Source organism: Cricetulus griseus, chromosome 6, assembly GCF_003668045.3.
Source record: "Cricetulus griseus strain 17A/GY chromosome 6, alternate assembly CriGri-PICRH-1.0, whole genome shotgun sequence".
NCBI lineage: Eukaryota > Metazoa > Chordata > Mammalia > Rodentia > Cricetidae > Cricetulus > Cricetulus griseus.
Window position 1 is genome coordinate 98118844 of NC_048599.1, and position 18575 is coordinate 98137418.

At 40.9% G+C, this 18575-nt stretch overlaps 1 protein-coding gene across 2 annotated transcripts in view; it reads left to right on the forward strand.

Moving 5' to 3' along the window:
- The window catches only part of Ttn (titin), a 270592-nt gene that overhangs the window by 39407 nt on the left and 212610 nt on the right, over positions 1 to 18575 (forward strand). The window contains exons 40-45 of one of the 2 annotated variants that reach the window (XM_035446341.1): positions 127 to 358; positions 1780 to 2064; positions 2195 to 2320; positions 7274 to 7462; positions 12845 to 12901; positions 13973 to 18487. In XM_035446341.1, the coding sequence (XP_035302232.1) occupies positions 127 to 358; positions 1780 to 2064; positions 2195 to 2320; positions 7274 to 7462; positions 12845 to 12901; positions 13973 to 18487 (5404 nt within the window). The remainder of the gene's footprint in view (positions 1 to 126; positions 359 to 1779; positions 2065 to 2194; positions 2321 to 7273; positions 7463 to 12844; positions 12902 to 13972; positions 18488 to 18575) is intronic. The other variant, XM_035446340.1, reaches the window with a different exon arrangement.

Here is an 18575-nt window from a genome sequence, read left to right on the forward strand (position 1 = left end):
AGCCAACTTATGATGTCATGGTGACCAGATTTTTCATGATCTTTTGGTGAACAGCTTTAGAAATGGATTAACTGGACTGGAGCCAGATTCATTTTCAGTTTTCTTCCTGTGTTGTTCCCTCAACAGGTCATCGAGAAGCAGCGTGCTGTTGTTGAGTTTGAGGTCAATGAAGATGACGTGGATGCCCACTGGTATAAAGATGGCATTGAAATCAATTTCCAAGTTCAAGAACGACACCAGTATGTGGTGGAGAGAAGAATCCACCGGATGTTTATATCTGAGACCAGACACAGCGATGCCGGTGAATACACCTTTGTGGCAGGAAGAAACAGGAGTTCTGTGACTCTCTATGTCAATGGTATGTGGTTGGACTTCATTATGTTTTGTGGCTTCATCTGGAATAATCCTTTTATTCCACTAACACAGTGGTGGTGCCTGAGAATTCTCTGAGGAACCTGTGGCACTCATCTGGATGTAACTGCATTTGTGCTCGCATCAGCCCTGTGGAAAAAGAGCAGCTGCTGAAAGGACGAGTGAGCTGTCATTTCCAGGAAGCACCTGCTGCCCAGGACTTCATTTCTCTGAGTGACACTACTGAACATCCACTGTGTGTCAATTATAATATACTCCAGACAGCTTTCCATATACAACATTAAGCTGCTGTAGTTCTCTGTCCTGTTTCAGTGTAAATAACACTACTACACAAGCAATGGAGACATTTCCAGTCTTCATTGCAAAGCTTGGGAAAACCCAGAGATCTCCTTTGAGACCCTGGTGTGCCTAGGGAGTCACAGGCAGAATGGCATGAGATGAGACTCTGCCCCAGGCTCTAAGATCAGTGCTTTGCCTTTGGAAGTTGGAATTCCTCATGCCACCAGGAGCTTCCTAATAGTCCTCAGGAGGATGTCAGGAAAGCTCTGCTTTCCTCATTAGAAATGCTAGCTCTGAACTTAAAGTTTGGCAGGACCCGAGCCTAACCTAGACACATAGAAAAGAATAGAACCTGCCTCCCAGCCACATCTCTGGCTGTCTTGGAGAAAACTCCCTCAAGTCAGGTGGAGGGGTGCTAGGAGTTGTCTCAACATTCATAAAGATAATACTTTGGCCCTGGTCTCCCTGGAAGATGCATTCGTCATGACATCCAGTTTTGTTTCTTCTGTAGTAGTAGCAGAGAGGCAGAAGCTCAGAAGTAATACCAGATGCCAGCCTGTATAAGCCTTTCTTCCTGTTAGTGGTCTTCTCATCCAACACTGAGAGCATACACTGATTAGCATAATCACAAAGCTGAACTTTTAAAATCTGTTTATTTGTACTCTACTGATATGGAATAGTATTCAACCAGCCAATGCTTCCATCCCATCAGCCCCTGTATGTAACAGAGCAACTGTGATATATACATAAATACTTGTAAAGCAAACAAACCTGAATGTGATAAACCTCCTCACTGTGGCATTTGTCCAAAAGTAGGTAGAAGATGAGAATTGTTCTAGATTGTTAGCTGTCTGTTGGTGTGCACCAACAACGAACCAGAACAATGACATCATACTTAGGTGCCTGACTCTCTCCATGCCTCTCATGAAACTTTTTAAAGTCTATCTGAAGTTATTTCCCTTCCTTGAAAGGAAAAAAAAAAGATCTCTTCTTAGTGCAAAAAAAGTTGAGATGCCAGTAAAGATATCACAACACTGGGGTTTTGTTTCTAGATGCCTAGCCATTTGAAACAAATGCCATTTACCCATCTCCTTCCTTCATGGGCTCCTTCCTGGCATTGTTTTCTAGCTCCTGAACCACCCCAAGTCCTGCAGGAGCTCCAGCCTGTCACCGTGCAGTCCGGCAAGCCTGCTCGTTTCTGTGCTGTGATATCAGGCAGACCACAGCCCAAAATTTCCTGGTACAAGGAAGAGCAGCTGCTCTCTACTGGCTTCAAGTGCAAGTTTCTCCACGATGGACAGGAGTACACTCTTCTGCTCATCGAAGCCTTCCCAGAGGATGCGGCTGTCTATACCTGTGAAGCCAAGAATGACTACGGAGTAGCCACAACCTCAGCTTCTCTTTCTGTGGAAGGTAGGAAGCCGGCCCAAAGCTCTCCCAGGGTAGCAACAATAGATTGCTCCCTGAGTCTGAGAGCACTCTCCTGTGAAATCCAGAACTGTGTGGGAACAATCATGACAAATTCTATGGTCTCTTTCTTTAGTTCCAGAAGTTGTGTCTCCAGATCAGGAAATGCCAGTTTATCCCCCTGCCATTGTCACTCCACTTCAGGACACAGTCACGTCTGAGGGGCGGCCAGCACGTTTCCAATGCCGAGTTTCAGGGACAGGTAGGTGCTTGATAAAATTGTCATTATTGGTGTTTGCAAAGGATAGTGTGAGACACAGAGTTCTTCATCCTTTCTTCCATCATGAATATCTCTCACAAATGATTCAACCTGACTGGACACTTAGCTGCAGATATATTAGAATTACTTAATTATTTTGCCTTCATGTATGTCTGTGTGAGGGTGCCAGGTCCCCTGAAACTGGAGTTAAAAACAGTTGTGAGCTGCCATGTGGGTACTGGGAATTGGACTCCGGTCTTCTGGAAAAACAGTCAGTGCTCTTAACCTCTGAGCCATCTTTCTGGCCCCTTATTAGAATTGTTTAATTAAGAATTATATCATTATTATATACACTACTGTTTTGCATATATTGCCTTATATGTATATATAATTATATACTACTGTTTTGTATATATTCCCTTATATGTATATATTATTATTATTATATACTACTGTTTTGTACCCCTAAAAATGGTACAACTATTCTTTCTGAAAGTCTTTGAAGATTTTTCTACAAATGCCTTAAAAATATCTAGTATCCTTATGATTGTAGCTGCATTTTGAAATCTTAATTGGGAAATGACAAAACTTACAGTTGTTATGTATTTATAGTAGCATTTTCATAGATTTCAAGAGAAACCATTCCATGTGAGACATTATTGAGTCTATGGACAAGGCATACAGAAAGTGTATTCCTGTAATGGACAAAAGTTTAGGCTTTCTACTCATAGGTGAGACTGGAATTGTGGATGCAACGTGTTACCTACATATGGGTATGAGGTTGCTTTGGTTCTCTTTTCTTCATGAACATAATGAGAAAACTATTATATGAAACCCTAGAAAATAATCTCAATCGGGCAGGGATTATGCTTTAGTGTATAGAACCTGGTGCCTGAAAAAAAAAATAGTGCAACCTAAAAGGGAAGAGACTTTGGGAAAGCTAGGGGACCCTTGCCCTGAAAGGACACCTTGTCTATAGTAGATACTCAATGAGAAATTAGTGATGGGTGAAATAAATGGCTGTTCAATGGATAATATCAACCCCTTCAGATTATAAACAAGGGTGAGTTAAAAAATAAAACCTCAAGGCAGCATCTCACACAGTGTTTGCCACATAACCACCCTTCAGAGTTATCATTATTAATTGTGAGCATGCTTATCAAATGCCACCAGCAACCCATCACTTGACTTTGAAAAGGAAATATTTTAAAAAGTGTAAGTGTGATTGTGGCCTGACCTCAGATGCTCACAAGAGCAATCAAAGGGGTAGTGAATGATTTACTCTAGATGAAAATTACTTCCTCCTTTTCTTGGTTTTGTGCAGCCACACTACAGGGGTATTCTCAAGGCTTGGTAGCTGTTGTTTTGTTTCCTACACTTCTTCCATTAGTTTATAACCCAATTTCTGCCTTGCCATCAGCTGTTTTCCTAAACCAGTTAGGATTTCAATAGATCTTCTGACCTAATGGCATCCTCCTCTGGGGTGGAGATGCTAATCAAGAAACCTAATAGACCTGTTCAGTTTATGAGTATAATTAAAGTCTGATGTATTGGAAGCACCTGTAGGCATGGCTCCCAAGTGACTGGTGCTAATGCACCCATTTATTAGAGCCTTAGAGACTCATGCTGGATATAAAATGTAGGTAGATTCTATGGACTTTGTGTCTTTGAAGTATAATTTTTGAGACATGCTGAATACCAGTAATGGAAGATAGTTTGATAATGTTCTTCTAATGTAGTAATTTCATTTTAAAATGAAATTTACTAATCTACACCATACACACACACACATACACACACACACACACACACAGAGAGAGAGAGAGAGAGAGAGAGAGAGAGAGAGGAGAGAGAGAGAGAGTCATTGAATTTTAGAGGAGAATTTTACAGACACATACACAATCATGTAAGTAGCAATCATTATAACAATATGTGTATAAGGGTTTTTAGTCTACATCATATTATAGTTTTATCTTAAATGTGACAAAAATGCATCCTAAGTTTTCTACAAAACTATAGAGTCAATAAGGAAAACTCACTTCTGCATAATTGATGTCCATGTTAGAGTGGACCTTGTAGTTTTACAGCATCATTAACTACCTGTGTATAGAATATTTATGCACATGTGGACATTTCTGTACCCTCATGCAGACATGTCTTTAATATGATATAAATTAAGTTCATGAAATGAAGCAACCTTCCAGAAACCTCCAAATGAATGATGTTTTATTCCTGAGACTGAAAATATTTACACCACATACCCTGGCCATGTACTTCCTACGAGAGTGCATCCTGCCTCCCACAAACTAGAGAGGATTCTGAGTTTCAAATCCCTGGCCCTAAACTTTCAGAGTAGGGAGGAAGGAAGCCTGAGTACCTTCTGAAGCCTGAGTGAACACTTTCAGGCTTCTGTCTCTCTAGGAAAATATTATCTGCTGAAGGTCTCTGGTGCCCCCTACCGGTAGAAAGGAAATTTGGAAACGTGTACATTTAGCATTTGCTCGTTCTACAGAAAATAAGCCTGAAACACTTAGAGGCTTAGAGAATGACAGATTAATTAATTAATTAAGAATTATTAATCTAGTGATAAATGATTTTCACTGTTTTCCTAAGCACCCTCTCCAATTTTATTCTAACAATATTTAAACTGCTCCATTGCTGTGGAGACGCTAAGTGCTGGGAGTGGCCGGACTGGCTCTTGCCTTCTAAGAGGTAAAGAGACACATGAGTCTAGACCCCACAGTCATAAATGCTGTCACATAAACTAAGTGTTCTCTGTCAGAGAGACAGCTGTGTGTGCATTGAACAAGGGGTGGTAGGATCGGAGCAAACACAGCGTAAGAAGCAGAAAGGGATGCTTTTACAAGTCACAGAGGACTTTGAATTTGATGGCCTGGAATCAATCCACTTACAGTTGAAGTTTAGTTGTTAGGAATAGGCAAAAGGAAAAAAAAAAAAGCCAGATACCAGAGCTTTCCGTTCTGTGCCTAGATTTTAGAGTTGGTCTTATTTGCAACCAAGGAGTCCCCCAGGGATTTTTTTTTTTTTAAACCTCTATGCATCTCTATCCAGTCTATCTTTAGAAAAGATTTTTTCTTAATAAAGAAGATCAGGAGAGAAACTTGGAACGTACTGATGAGGCCCTCACCAGGGAGACCCGGGGAGGGGAGGGAGAAGAAAGGGTGGTGGAGAAAATATTCAAGAAGTATAAGAGAGTGAGGGTTAGTAACCAGGTGTAAAGGTGAGAGGGAATGAGTGGCAGGTGGGGGAGTGCTCACAGAAGAGGCAATCAGCCAATGAGGGCTCACAGAAGCTGCAGTCAGCCAATGAGCAACTCAGACGGTGGTGTGCTCGCCAGATGGACCAAATGCTCTGCCAAGAGAGGCTCTATTTTTTTCTCTCCATTTACTGCATTGGTTGTTAGCAGTTCCCATCCTTTGTTTTCCATGGTGCGTCAATCAGTTCGCCAATGGCAAAATTGTCAGTAGCAATAAACACAGAACCTTGTAATGAGATGTATCAAGCTCTTCATCATGGAAATGAAACACACATGCATGTGTGCACACACAGACACACACAGTTTAGTTCATGTATGGAATAGATATTTAATTCTTGTGACATTTGCCTACCACATGCCCTTAGCCTTTTACATGTTACTGAAGACACTGCTGGTCTCCTTTGGCATCAGACATTTTGCTACAATATGCACCCCTCTTTCAGTGATTTGTGAGTCATTCCATGTGGTATGTCACTGAGCTCTCACAGCAGTTGTATGCAGTGTTTAGTCTGTGAATTCTTATGAATCCCTTTTTACAGATGAGAACCATGATCTATAGAGATTAAATGACATGTCCAGGTCAGAAGCTATCAAACTATACTGCCAGCATACCGTTGCTAATGTACCTTATAATCTAGGGAGCAGGAAGGTTCAGCTCTTTAGAAGGAAAAATCATGTGGTTCATACATCGCTGCTGTCACTGGGAGGAGGGTGTCATTAACAAATCAAGGAGGGCACCAAGATTCTGAATGACTGAGCTACTAGAATAGGACTAAGACAAGGAAATTGTCACGACTGTGCTCCAAACCAAGACGGCCCAGTTCTGATACTAAACACACTTAACTAAATGTGTGTGTTTCCTTAAAAGTAGAGCCATGTGGCAACATTTCATCCTTGATTCATATTTTTCTTTATATTGAGATAGCTCAAAATATTACATGGAAACAGTCAAATGAATCTAAGATGTCTAAATGCTATGAGTTTTCCCTCTCTTTCCATTTGTAAAAGTTACTTTCTATAGAACTATTTTGCTAAAGCCTTTCAATATTGGCCCATTGGTAACAAACTGTAGAGATGTAAGGATGACTGTAGGGGCACACCTGTAGCCAGCCCTTACTTAGGAGGTATGATTATGGTGTCTCCCTCCAGATGTCGGTTTTAGGCTTGATGGGATGGTGAGTTGCTCAAATCTCTTGTTTACTTATCCTTAGCAAACTACAGTGGACATTTCCCTCACATCCTCTCCTATGCCTCAGCCATAATTTCCAGATCCTTCATCCTGCTTCACAAATGAACGCTTTCTCAAGCTACTGAACGTGGCACACAAATGTCGAACAATACTATAACCAATGGCTAGGAGGGGTGTCACATCCCTGCAATTCCAGCATCAGGACTTAGAGGCAGACGTATTAGAAGTCAGAGGTCAGCCTCTACACAGCAAGTTCAAGGCCAGTGTGGGCAGCATGAGACTCTATCTCAAGAAAACTTTTTTTTTTAAAAAGGATAAAACTAAAATTTTAGAGTTTAAAACATTGCAACTAGTTCAGCAATAGAAGAAGCTAGATCTTTCTAGAATCATGTTTCCTTCTTGAAGATGGGAGCCATATAGTCACACAGGTGCTTACAGATAAGTAAGAAACACTCTCGCTTTAACAATTTAAATGTGTTTTCTTTTGCAGATCTAAAAGTGTCTTGGTACTGCAAAGACAAGAAAATCAAGCCATCTCGGTTCTTCAGAATGACACAGTTTGAAGACACCTACCAGCTAGAGATTGCTGAGGCTTATCCAGAGGACGAAGGGACGTACGCTTTCGTTGCTAATAATGCTGTGGGCCAAGTGTCCAGCACCGCCACCCTGCGACTGGAAGGTAGAGCGAGACTCTTCAATTTCACAATACCACTAACAGTTACTAGTCATGGAAACCACTGGCCCTTCCATTCTTTTCATTGTAATTTGTGATCCCCACATTGCACACAGTTTCTGCTCCTTGTTGACCAGTTCTCTCTGGACCCTTGTCTTTTTATTTTGCCCCGCTTTTTCTTCATAAAGATTTGTGACACATTACTGTCACCACTGGCTTTCTGCTTCCTAATCAGCATGTATCAGACTGTAGAGAAAAATGCTGAAGAAGTAGGTATAATTGCTTTATTACTGAGCTAGGGTAGAGACCAGACCATCTTCATGTGGTGTTGACACACCTATGATTTCATAGGCATTACAGTAGATAATTTTAGATCTGATCACAAGATTATATGTTCACCAAGAAGAAAAGGACCCCTAAGTGTTGAGAGACCTACTGTTGAGGTGACATAAATTTTCTGTTCATTAGCTATGCTATAATCACAAATACTTTCTTGGTCACCAAGGACTTTAATTCAAGACAAGAGTAACAATGGCTGGGAGTGTGGTTCAGTGGTATGGCACTTGCCTAGCATGCTCCAGGTCTTAAGTTTGTCCCCCAGGAACACATACACACACACACACACACACACACCTAATAGAACAATTATAAAAGAATTTCACACATATTATTTTTTCTCAGTAAATGTAATCTATATGATGTATACAGAAATCCATAAGGATTTCTATAATTTTAAGAGCTATAATTATATATTTTCTTAATAATGAATTTAAAGTGGTTTACAAACTAGAAAAGTTTGATTTATAAGCAGAGTGGGAAAAAATAATCCCTAAACCTAGTTGCATTCTCTACTATTGCCTTCACAAGCAAAGGAGTTCATTTTATTCTTTAACCCGTTTGTGTCTCAGCTTGTCTATCTGGAAAATGGACATGAATTTGTGTGACTCTGATTCAGTAGTGACAAAGTGTTAGAATTGGATTGGGGTCTAGTTCTTCGATGAAATCTGTGGTAAACTTAAAATAGACAATTCCAAATGAGTTTTGATTTAAGCAGGGAGGAGCATTAAAAACTGGCATGCTTCTTTTCAGGATTTAGCAAATCTGAAGAAGTTACATCAGACTTCCAATGGCATGTCTCTCCATCAGTTTCATTTAAGAAGGAGGCCCTTGGCCAAAAGCCCATCTTCACCCAGCCTCTGTCAAGCCTCAGGGTGCACATCGGGGAGACAGTCAGATTTCACGCGAGGGTTTCTGGTGTTCCCAAACCAGCAGTCCAGTGGTTTCATAATCACCAGCCAATTCTACCATCAAAAGATGTAGTTTTCCATTTTGAGGAGTCCACAGGCATGGCTTTAATGCTTATAGTTGATGCTTACCCAGAGCATGCTGGGAAATACTCTTGCAGAGCAGCCAATAGTGCTGGGGAAGCCACCTGTGCAGCTACACTCACAGTGACTGCAAAAGGTAAAACCCCTCTTGCTCTAAGGACTTTGATTTGCTGTCTGTCATCCCACTGCTACTAATGAGATTCCTTGCTGCTTGTTTCACTGCATACTTCAATCAGTTCACAATTTACTAACCAACTAACTTGCAATACATCTCGCCAAGCCTCCAACCACGGGTTAACCTACATACTTGAATCTACTAAAGTATGTATTCTATGTAGCAGGAAACCACTATTTTTGTTAGGCACCAATTTTGCTTGGCTGCTTTCTTTTGGAAGAGAGGTTTTTTTTTTTTTTTTTTTTTTTTTTTTTTTTTTTTTTTTCCCCAAATGACATTGCATCATTTCATCATCAAATGATCTTCCTGCTTAATAATATATTAAAGCATATGATGAAGAACCAGTATTGTGTCAGATAGAGTCAGATAAATAAAAATTGGTAGGGTTGGAGAGAGAACCAGATTGTGTCACTCTGCATGGCTGAAAAGGATGACAGAGGAAAGGAGCCAGATGCTGTCTGCTGTCTACATAAGCCTTCAGTACCCACCCACTGCAGGACCACTGGTAGTGAATTTTCTCTTGTGTGGCTCTACATTCTAGAGCACACTGCATCTGGCATACTGTTTGCATGACGATGGCCTCATTTACCTTCATCTTCCATGCCATTTTATGTTACTGACCTAGACAAGGGAGACAGTTTCAAACTTGACATTCTTTTCTCTCTTCTCTTGTCTCTGAATTGTACAGTGTAAGGTCTAGACAGGCAAAGTTCTAGGAAAGACAGACGTAAGAGAGTCCACAAAGTCCTGAACAGCAAACAATTCCTTCTTCACAAAGGAGGAGAGCAAAATATTCACAAAGGAGAGAGTCGTGCCCGAGGATCGTTGTGTAAATATGCAGTGTATGTGCTTTGAGAGTGTATCTCAAAGCTCTACCCACACGGCTAGGTTGCACCACATGGTGCCCGTATCACAAATTGCAGAAAGTCCTGAGTTATGAGAAAGATCTGCCAAAGATTTTGGAGGGAAGAGGGGTGTAGCCAAGACCCTCCTGCCTCTTCGGGTCTTCACTGTAAAGTGTGGCAACACTGCTCAGTTTCTCTGTGTTCCAGAAGTGAATCTTCTGTTGATATTATCTAGCTGCACAAGGGTGTGATGATGGAGGCATTCAAGAGAAGTGCCTGCAGAATGAAAACATTAGTGCCTTGCTGGGGACAATGTTTAAGTAGTAGACCAAGGACTATAGAGCTATGCTGTGCACAATGGTTGTGGAAAGATGAACTCGGCAGTGCTAGGCGTAGAAGGTGGCCACGTGACATGTACAACTTGCTTCACTTCATCCCCGTCACTTTCTGAAGCTTTCTATGCAATTAAACCAAGTCAGTGAATATGTTCCTTAAACCATCTCTAGCCTCTTAGCCATAAGCACCTGATGAAAGTAGTCCAAGTCACCGGCCAAACTTATAGGAGAATTTAACTTTCTAGTCCAGATACAGTTAGAAATCTCAGATCAGGAAATCCAGTCATTTTATGTGTGCTTCTCCTTCTAATCTTTATAAAAGGCAAGCCTTAAAAATACACCAGAGAAGGCTAAAATATTGTAGCTGCCAAGCACTCCTTGGGTAATTATCATTGTGTCTGACACTGAGCTGAATTTCAATTTAATTGATTCCATAGTGAGAGTTCAGCAAATTATCATTAATGATAAGTGAGTTTACCATGCAGCAGCCATTGTAATGTCTTTTCAGGCCTGGAGGTTCTAGGTTTATAGAAGAAGCCATGAAAATAGAAAATTGGATATTGAAAATAATAAGGTTCTATTTGGACTACAATTAATGGTCTGTAGATAATTTTTCTATAAATGATACTGATTTTACAGCCTTACATTCTCTTGAAATTATAGCGATTTTTCTCATGTTGATGTCATTATTTTAGCTATTATTGTGCTTGATCTCTATTGTGTCTCAAAGAGCAAAGAAAAATTTGTCTGGGAGAAGCATAATTTTCCCCCTTATCTGTAACCTTGTGTTTTAGACACAAATAGAATGAGAATATTGTATTTGAAGGGCCTGGAGTTTGTGTTATATATCTATAGGCAAAGGACCTACTTGGTCACATGAAAAGAGGGCAGCGGACAGAGGTCAGGCATCCTTGGGGGTTGTGGGAAGGAATAGCCAGTTCCTCCCTGATCCTCATCAAATGGCTGGTGGCTATAGTGATAACCAGGGGGGCAGTAAAGATTTGTCTTGAGTACAGCTATCTCTGCACTGAATTGCAATCATCCTTCTGGCCAGTTCAGAGGTTCAGTCTCATTAGTTCACTAAATACATCTATAGTCCCGCTCGCCAAGAGGAGCTTCTTTTCTGAATATGAGAGTTTTGTTCCATGGCAATCACTCGCTCTCTCTCCAAAGCATCCATGTGAATGAAGTGGCTCTGTTCAGAGCACTGGCTCTTGGTTTCACTGCAGTTTTGGTGAGCACAGTAATTATACATAATGGCTGTCTAGAGGGGCTGTGTAGGTGACAGCAGTGACAGTTTTGCCACATTATGCAGTTGGGAGTCGGCCATGTTATAGAAGGGGGAGAAGTATGGATCTTTCAGATATCGTCTACAATGTACAGTGCCGAGTATCATCTTAATAGAGTGGATTGACCTGTACACTTTTGCCCCAGGAATTCTTGTGTGCTCAGTTCTAATTGATTATGTTATTAAAATATAACTGAAGCAAGAGAAGATTTTTGAATTAGTACACTTCTTGTACTAATAAAAGTATTAGAGTTAAGATGCTTTTTGTGTTTGAGGAATGAAGGATTGAGCTCAAGCATCTAATTATTTAACATAAAGCCAGTATTTATATTTACCTCTTTTATTTGGATCTAATACATTTTTAAAAGCTATGTGGCTGCCCACCAAGATCAAATAGGAATGTAACCGGCTTGTCAGTCTGTTTGCATATGGTCGTAAAGTACATAATAAAATAGTTACAGAAAATGTTACTTTTGAGCCTAACATGCTTTTCTTCTCATCATCACGACAGCCTGCCTTCTTGACATTCAGCATGAGTTGTATTCTTCCAAACACAGCTAACGTATGCCTTGTCCTAACTTTATTATAAACTAGCAAAAGAATCATGAGGCAGAGTATTTCCACAACTTAATCTTTTCTCAGACACTGAAAGTGTAATACTCAAAAAGTCACAAACTAAACCAACCTATGAAGTTAAAAAAAATCATTGCATTGGGTTTGTCATTTATATCATGCCACAGATCACAAGGAAATGCAAAAAAAAAAAGAAAGAAAGAAAGAAAAAGAAAGAAAGAAAAGAAAGAAAGGAAAGAAAGAGAGCCTTTGTGGCATCTGTCACAATGCTACATGAATTGGAGAACATGTATCCCAGGCTACCAGCCCTCATCCTGGAGGCTGTCCCAGAGGTCATAGTGCTGCAAAGCTGTATCTTCTCCCTATATAATAAAAGCAATTTAGACTTGAGAAGTCTTTGTTCACTGGCGATGTATAATTGGACTTTGTACAGTTTCAAGCTTGAGAGGTGGCTCAAATCAAGGAACTATTTACTAGGTTTTTTTTTTTTAAAGCTTCATTCTGCTGAAAAAAAAATCTAAAAGTGGCAAGCAAGCAAGTGCATGTTCCTAATAAATGTGGTTTCATCTCTTAGCAAGTGTGTAGTCAGTAGAACATCACAAGGAGAATATTCCTTTAGCTCTTGAGTTGCTTTTCTGAGTGCATGTAAAGGCATGGGGGGTTGGGACTCTACTCTGTCAACTTTTGATACATCAGCTCATCGATTATTTGGCATGGGTACCTTGGTGGAGTGTGTTTCTCTTTTTATATAACAGAAAGGTGGTGTTTATCACATAAATCATGAACTGAGTCACAACCTGTATGCGGTTACTCACCAAAATTTCTTGTTGCCTTTCCATTTTAGCCCCTGAATCCATTTTACATGAGAGGATTGGACAGCAGATTGAAATGGAGATGAAAGGTATTGTTACGATCAATGTGAGATTAAAGTAGAAATTCTGGAGGATTGGTGGAATCCCTGGCCTACTTTATTTCTCTTAGTATTACTGAGAATATGGCATAGATGTATAAATATATCTCTTTGAGTATATATGACTATGTCGCATGCCTGGTTCAGAATGCGGATGGTTATGTGCATCTCACAGTAATTTGTTGGATGGTCATTTTAAATCTTGTATTGAAACGTTCAGATTCATGTTTGCAGCCATCTTGAAAAGTGTGTAGTATGGACAGTTGTCACTTTAATGCATGGAATCATGAAGTAGAAGTTTGTTTCCAAAATCATGGTGAATTGAATTGAATTGAACAATGAGCGTTAACCTGTCATTTTCAGAATGCAATGTCATGAATGAATTATAAGAGAAATGCTACTTTGTTTAGGATGTGTGGAAGCCTTACATTCCCATTCTTGGTCTACACCTCATGAACACAGATCACTTTAACACTGACATGTCTCTTATACTGGCTTGCAGATAGCTATCTCATGTGACCCGTGCCTGCTTTACTTTGCATAATGTTGTGACTCTATAGCTGTATTAGTTCGAATAAACGCCTTCTCATTTTATCTCATCTAACTATGATTATAGTTCTATATATTTTTTGAATAGTGAACTCTCAAAAATCTAATAACTTAATCTACATTCAAAAGGATCAGAAAGGGCGTTTATTCTACTCTCTGCAAGTCAGGTAAGACTTTCCTCTTAGCCATCAAAACAGCAAAGTTGTCCTGCCCTCAAAGCAATTGCACACAGGAAAATGTTATTTTGAAATGCACTTTTGCTTGTTCAAGAGGAAATTTCAGCAGTCTGAAGAAACCAGACCAGACAACGAACGATTTTCATGTCAGAATCTTTTAAACTGAACACGGTGTTGCGTTTATTCGAACAAATATGGTGAGTGAATCTTTTATGGATTTGTGAGACTCTGTAGCATGCACTTTATTTCATTTTCTATTTGCAATTTCATTTATTTTCAACTTTTTCGAGTACTACGGAAAATAGTAAAATGCTTTGTAATTTGATTTTCTTTGCAGAAGAACTCTCTGAAGGAGAAGCTGAACATGCAGGAGACAGGCGCAGTGCCTTCTCTGACTCTGAAGACATAGCCCACCACTCCCTGATGGCGAGGAGATATGCAAGTAGAATGTCATCCACAAGCTCCTGGCCCGAATGTTTCAAGCCTACTTTTACTCAAAAACTCACATTTCAATATGTTTTAGAGGGTGAACCTGTTGTGTTTACATGCAGACTGATTGCCTGCCCAACTCCAGAAATGACGTGGTTTCATAATAATAGGCCCATCCCAACAGGTCATCGTCGGGTTATAAGAACTGAGAATGATTTACACCAACATTCTTCCAGCTTAGAGGTGAAGAGGGTCCAAGGCCGAGATTCTGGAAGTTACAGGTTCTTGGCAGTTAATAGTGAGGGATCTGCTGAGTCCAGTGCATCCTTGCATGTTATCCAGAAAGGGCAGGATGAGAGATACTTAGAATTTCTGAAAAGGGCCGAACAGACCTTTGAAAGCACAGGGGTTCTGGGTGAAAGGAGAGAAGAGAGGATTAAGGTTGACCTGAGGTTTACTGGCTCCCCTTTTAACAAAAAGCAAGATGTGGAACAAATGGGAATGATGAGAACAATACACTTTAGAAGAGTGAGCCCTGTTAGGAGAGCAGACTATGTATACGATGACAGTGAGTGGCCAGAAAGTAAATCTGATAGCAGAGGTTGTCTTAATGTAGGTGAAAGGTTTCTAGATGAGGAGACCAAAATGAAGTTGCAGCGATTACGGGAGGCTAGAAGAATCTTCTTAGAGAAAAAGAAATCATCCATTTTAGATGCATCATCGGAAATAAACTCAAAGACTATGAGAAGTGAGGATGTTGTTAGAGATGCCCCATTCTCTAGAGAGCAAGTGAAGAGTAGATTTGTGGGTGAGTTTACCGAAGACAGGGATAGGGTCGAAAACTTAGCTGAGAGAATCACCCAAAATCCATACTCCCTTCCTAATCAAATACATCAAAACAGAGAACCTCCTCCAAGTGTCCAAGCAACTGGTGATGAAGAAATTCTCCAGACTGAAAATAGCCTGAGCCAAGAGATATTTCTAGAAGAAAGCCTCCCAAAAGGCTGTTTTTATGAGCATGTCCTAGTAAGTGAAAACATGCAAGCAAGGGATCAGTTTGAAGAAGCTATGACCAGTGCTGTCAGAGAATCAGCGTTCACCTCTAATCAGGAGATGTATGAATATAAGAGTGAGGAGATGTGTGAGGTTCCTGAAAAGATGTCTCAAGTTCTCACCCCATATTCCAGTGAGTCTTTGGATATGCTTGTAAATATTAAAGAAACCGAAGATGTAGATAGTGAAGGAGGAACACAGCAGGGCTGGAGAAGACAATACCCTGTTTCCGTGGATGTAGAAGAATTAAAAACTGAACAGGAGGAGAAAATAAGATCTTTTGAAAATTACTTTCAAAAACATCCACAGCGTTGCCCACCTTCATTTCTTCAGGACATTGAATCTCAAGAAGTTTATGAGGGTGATAGCTGTAAATTTGTATGTCATTTTCAAGGGTACCCTCAGCCCATAGTGACATGGTACAACAATGAGATGCCGATACCACGGAGTGAAGGCTTTACAACTCACACATTCGAGAACTACTCAACATTAACGTTTCCTTCTGTTCAGTCTCGACATGGAGGCTCGGTTACCTGTGTGCTGTTTAACCAGTATGGAACAGTAAAAGCAACCGGTATGCTTAGAGTAAAGGCAAAACCCAGGTACGTTTCCCAGCCTCCTAAGGTCCCAGGGTGGCCTGATTACACAGATGAAGAGGAAGAGCTGGCCTTGGTGTTTGACCAGGCAAGAAGTACTCATCTATCTTTCAGTCAAGAGGGCCAAGGACATCTTTATCAGATAAAATCTCGACCCCCAGAGCTCCCCTCTGCAGACACAGAGTTACTCTCCTTCCCTGTAGAAATTCAGATAACTGCAGCCACCCCAACCCCAGAACAGGACAAAGAATACAGGGAACTGTTTGAGGTAGAGCCTGAAGCAACGCCTCGAGATCAAACCAGCCAATCACCAAAACACAAATTCATATTCTCCTCTGATATTACTAATGAGCCACCCAAAATATTTCAGGAAATGCCAAGGAATGCCAGTTGTAGGGAAGGGGATTCTATAATACTTGAATGTTCAATATCAGGAGAGCCTCAGCCTGTAGTCACATGGTTACATAATGGTGTTCTTATAAAGCAGAACCAAAAGTTTGTGGTTGAAAAAGTTAATTATAGCCACAGGTTATATATCTATGATGTCAACTCACAAGATTCTGGAAGCTACGAATGTGTGGCTGAAAATGATTCAGGTGTAGCTGACAGTATTCTAGATTTAACCGTAGAACCCATCACTTACAGGGAATACAGTCAATTGGAAGATATAAGTGGAACTTTCGCACAATATTCTAAAAAGCAACAAGCACAAGTTCAGGAGGAATATGCAAGGACAGATTTTTATGATGATCTAGTTGGCCCTGCTGCTGCCCAATCAAATATAAAAGAGTATACTGTAAGGGAGTATTTTCAAAGTCTTGAGACAGTTGGGCAGGTGGACAAGAAAAATGAAGTATATGGTACAACCTCCAGTGAAAAGCTTTCCAAATCCATGCAGGGCACTTCTAGAGCCACAGAGAGTGATCAGCCTCACAGAGCTGAATCCCTACGATACCAAGGTGAGGAGCATGTAAGTGAAAACTCTCAGCCACACAGAGCAGAGGGCGACATCTATCCATTCAGTGATGACTTCAGCAAAGCTAGCTTTAGAAAAGAAGTTGCCGATGACTTCGGAAACCATGGAGCAGAATGGGGAAATATGCAAGGGCATTCTCCAAGTGATCATGTGTTGAATATCCACTCCAAGAGAACCTCTGACACAGTTCAGGACATGAAAGCCTCGCCTGTCACTACCTACGAAGAAGCTCTTGGAGGAGAGAGGTACTACCCAGGGAAAAAGGTGAAGCATAAGATTATTGCATTCGAAAAGCTGCAGCGTGCAGAAAGGGGAGTTCTAGAAAAAAGACGGACCAAGAAATCATTTGTTAGTGCCCCACAGAAGAAGCTGGATGATCTAGAGCTTTCTGTAGAGCAAAGAGAGTCAGGCTTAAGCAAGCTGAGAGTAAATTCCTATCTGGTGGAGGAAATGTCTTCACATATAGAAGCAGATTCATCTAACATTGTTATGGATTGGAGGGAGCTTTCCTCTCAAGCTTCTGAGGGATTTGAGATAGAAGAGAAGGAACACCAGGAAGAAATGCTCCCTCTAGATCAAGCCGTAGTTTCAGAGAAGGGTGAGCTAGAAGCACCTGTTACATTTGACCTGAAGCAGTTTCACTCACAGCTAGAAAGCACAGGCATAATATCCCAAGACTTGCCCAATGGTCAACAGGCTAAGAGCTCTTTAAAAACTCAACAACATACTTCAGAAATAGTTAATCCTGAAGTCATTGTCTTTGACCTAAAGCAAATGTATTCTCATACAGAAGATCCAGACAAGGTTTTCCAGGGCCAAGAAACTGAGAACAAACAGGAAACACACCACAAAGAAGAAATTTCTATCTGCCAAAGCTTTCACTGTGTGCAGGAACAAAACACGGAAATTTTAGAAACCGATCACTCGCTTAAGTCTTTTTCTGAAGCGTTGCATGGTGAATCTTGGGCTTTATTTCAGACTTCACCTGCTGACACGAGAGAAGCTAATGTTTCTGAGAAGAATGGTTCTCTAGGAAACGAACATAGTTTCATCTCAGAGTTGAAAAGTGCAGCGAGTGAGGAAGACATTTTGGAGGTTCATGAAATGGAAGACAGTTCCAACAGACCAGCATTTGGTCTGACTCAGGGATACAATGGAACTCTGGAAGACCCGAGAGGGGACGTGCAGGGAGCAGACATGCCTCACAGACAGCTGTCTCTGTGTCAGTGCCTGCCATTCTTGATGGCTGGGGAACAGCAGGACCTAAATGACCAGATAAGTGAAACAGTTGAGGCCTCCAGAGAAGAAACCTATCATGAAGTTCACATTCAGAATGAAAGCTCTTTCTCCACCGTGGAAGGAGAAAAGATAGAAGTGTGTTTTCCTGAAAATATTCCGAGATTGGAGGAGGCCCATACAACTGAAGAGGGGGGTTCTGAGAGCTCCCTAACAGAGTACTTACTTGCTGTGGGAAAGTATGAGGTGCCTGAAGTTACAGACACCAAACACAAGGCAGAACTTGTCCAGAGTGAGTCAGTCACCTCAATGGAGGTTGAAGAGGTAACTTTCAGCACTGTGTATGAATATTACAACCAGAAGCAGGACTCCCTAGGGCGGCCCTATTCTCCTGAGTCTGATGTTTCAATTGATGTGGGAAGTACAAGCAGTGAAGAAATATCAGAGTTAGATCAGTTCTATAGCCCTCCATCATCTGTGGAGCAGCTGGAATCTCCAAAGTCTCCTGATTTATATTTTAAGGCTTCAGGTGTAACTGAGCAATCACTAGGAGATACAGAAGGTCTTGAGAGGTACTCAACTCCTTTAGAGGAAAATGGGGAAAGACCAGAAAGATACTCCACACCCCCGGGGGAGGCTCTGGAGAGATA